Source organism: Triticum dicoccoides, chromosome 1A, assembly GCF_002162155.2.
Source record: "Triticum dicoccoides isolate Atlit2015 ecotype Zavitan chromosome 1A, WEW_v2.0, whole genome shotgun sequence".
Lineage (NCBI taxonomy): Eukaryota > Viridiplantae > Streptophyta > Magnoliopsida > Poales > Poaceae > Triticum > Triticum dicoccoides.
In genome coordinates this window covers 52,012,531-52,015,715 of record NC_041380.1, presented here as the reverse complement: position 1 = coordinate 52,015,715, position 3,185 = coordinate 52,012,531, and the positions used below count along the sequence as shown (strand labels likewise).

At 45.4% G+C, this 3,185-nt stretch overlaps 1 protein-coding gene across 1 annotated transcript; it reads right to left on the bottom strand.

Moving 5' to 3' along the window:
* Window positions 1-250: 250 nt before the first annotated feature.
* LOC119361989 lies at window positions 251-966 on the bottom strand. Its single transcript, XM_037627183.1, has 2 exons — window positions 653-966; window positions 251-532 (listed from the first exon to the last, which is right to left on the bottom strand). The coding sequence occupies exons 1-2, from the start codon at window positions 964-966 to the stop codon at window positions 469-471; spliced, it is 378 nt and encodes a 125-aa protein (XP_037483080.1). The 3' UTR covers window positions 251-468.
* Between the last annotated feature and the right edge of the window lie 2,219 nt (window positions 967-3,185).

The window sequence follows — 3,185 nt, the reverse complement described above, 5'->3', positions numbered from 1 at the left end:
TCATGGACCTCCATCATGTTTCCCTTTTTCTTTGCTGCATGTACAGTTGTCTTTGTTGTGTACTACCTCCCTCCCATAAAACTTGACATTCTGAGATTCAAATTGTGTCCCCCAAAACATGTCATTATCGCTCTTTACATGATTTCACATTTGCTTTACCAAGATCAACATTCTAGAAGTAATAGGAGATCTTTCTAAATAACCAAATAAATTTTTACAGGAATTTGCACGAGTGATCCGCCCCTTTATATTAGGAAACAAACGAGCACAATCTCAAATGGAGAACAGGCCACACCGCACAATAAACCACAATCACTGCAACTACTAGATGATGAATTCAATAATATTTCCGAGGACGAACTCTACTGGCCGCAACGCCATAACAAGCTACTAAAACAGATTAGCAAAAAAAACAAGCTACTAAAACAGGCAAGTGATACACGACAGCCACTCCTTGCACCAATGCTCCTAAAGATCATTGTTCGCCTTGGACGTGTGAGCTCGAGAGTGGAAGGCATCCACAACGATTCTTCTGCACCCCAGAAGCGAAATTCAATATCCATGGTGAGTGCTAGCAAGCAAGCAGCGCAAGTAGAGCGAAGTTCAATAGTATGTGGACATGGATGTGAGGACTGAGGAGGATGCAACATACGGATGTTCGTCGCCAAACTCAATGCGGCCGTCGTAGCCGGCTCCGACGCCGGTTTTCTCCGCACCGCGGGCTGACATGCGGTTCAGAAACGCCGACTCCTCGTCGGTGGCCGGCCGGATCCTGAAGCCTCCACCGGACCCTTGAGCCTGGTGCTTCTCCGCCCAGCGGTCCAGCCACTGCGACTGCTCCTTGGTTGGGTACCGCACGCGGATCCTGATGCCTCCTTCCTCTTGATCCGCGGCTGCTGCCGAGGCGGCGGCGGCGAGGCTAGCTAGCAGCAGGAGGGAGGTGGGAACGGAAGACAGGCGTGCCATCTCGCTTCTTTGGCTCACTGATCTTATGGAGAGTTGCTCTGTTTCAACTGAAATGTGGCCTGGCCTGGATGGTCTATAGAGAGAATTCCTTATTTAACACTGGCTTAAACTTTTATTCCTTATTTAACACTGAAAAAATATTTCTTCCCTATCTAACACAGCCTTTAAATTTTGTTCCCAATATAACACTTTCATCTTTTTTGTGTGCAAACAATGTTAAATGACACGTGAAATGACAATTCTACCCTCATACATCTATTCAGTTTTTTTTATTTATTCCGGTGTCCTATTTAAGGGTGGAATCCATGGTTAGTGTAACAGAATGGTGTCATATTCCTGGAGATCACACGTACGCTAACTCCCTACTGGATGGATTTCTTAAGCTAGCATGCACACAGCACACGCACGTATAAAACAATACGGCCGCCGGCTTGCTTGATTGACGGCTCGACTAGACGAAACACGCACACGACACAGGCGAACAATACGAGGACACGCCGAGTTGATTACAAAAGGACTGTGTCGTGCCTTTGGATTTATTTTTGACCATGTTGTGCCTTGGGATTTTTAATTGCTAGTATTTCTGATTAGGGTCACGGTTCAGTGTACCTATATATCAGGTGCCAACACAAGCTAGCCTTTTCAAAATATCAAACTCTAGTTGTATATGAAATCAATGCATACACATGTATGCGTACAAGACACGGACATAGACGAGTTGGGTTTAATTCCAACATCGGTGTTCTTGTGCAAGCGGATTGTGGGCCGGGTGAAGCCAATGAGAATGACTTTAACCTGCCTTAGGTCCTTCCAGTGCTAGGGGTAAATTTGTCATTTCACATGTCATTTAACACCATTAGATCAAAAAATGTACGAAAGTGTTATATTAGGAACAAAATTTAAAGTTGGTGTTATATAGGGAAGAAATATTTCTTCGATGTTAAATAGGAAACGAAATTTAAAACAGTGCCAAATAAGGAATTCTTTCATGGTCTATATATGGACGATGGTGCAGCGCTTAGTGTTGCACTGCTACTACTGTTTAGTGAGTCGTGTTGGTAATAACATTTGTACTTTTACCCGAGATAGTATATAAAAAAGGACTTCGTTACAAATCTGATGTCAGATTTTTTGATGGCATATTGAACTTTTTCATGGCAAATTATGCTGTCAGAGGATGATGAGTTCAGTTGGCAAACATGGCAAATTCGCCTCAGCTCATTTTTTATTATAAAATTGCCGTACTTGCAAACTAAATTTACCGTCATCGTGGCAATATAAATTGCCATAAAAACATCAGACTTGGCATGCCTAAAAATCAGACGTCAGATTTTTAGTGTTTCCATGAAAATTTAGGGACATCTATTTATCACTTGCTTTTAAAAATATCAATTTTTCAAGCCACTGGATGGAAATCCCACAGCTAGCAGTGTGTCTTCCTCCTCTAGCTACTTGTGGTGGCGCTGCCACTAACGCCTTGCTGCCCCACCCTACACATGCCGCATTGGTTATTGGCCACCCCTCAAAGCCCTGCCAATCTCCGGCACCGATGTCGGCCCCAGCGATTGCATCCTGCCTTGCCCCCACACCATCAACCCGGTTCCTCCCCTCTAGTGGCGACATCATGATGAGTCATCTCATCCCCGCCTCCAATGAGGTCCTAGCGAGCCTTGTCGGGGAGACCGCAGCCGGTCTGGCCTCCCATCTTGATCTCGGGCTACATCTTCTTCTTCGTCCAAACCGATTGACGTCAGGTGAACTATTCAAGCAATTGGGATTTAGCCATTTTTAGCTTAGACCATGCTAAAACTATGAGGGTATTTCAAAACTTAGGAGTTCTTTCTTGGCGTGGTGACCAAATTACAAATTTGAACTTGCTGGAAAAGTTTAGTACAAACGACCCTATTCATAAGTTTAACCCCATCTAACCCTTTTGGGAATGCTACACGCCATCGCATTTCCTTTGAACCGTGCAACTCCATGGACAACGGTGTTTCCCCTGGCCCATACTCGGTCAGTCCCCCTGACTAGGTTGGCGTAGCTGAGTCAAAACACAATGGGGACCGGCACTTCAAACCCCGGCTGGAATGCCAAAGTCTATTGTGTTGCCCTGTGAAGGAGTAAGTGACTGCAAGGCCAATGGGCGGGCCTCCCACTGACCCACTCACCCCTCCTTTCTTTCTCCTCTTTCACACCCAAGTTGCAGCCCCTCCCCCCCC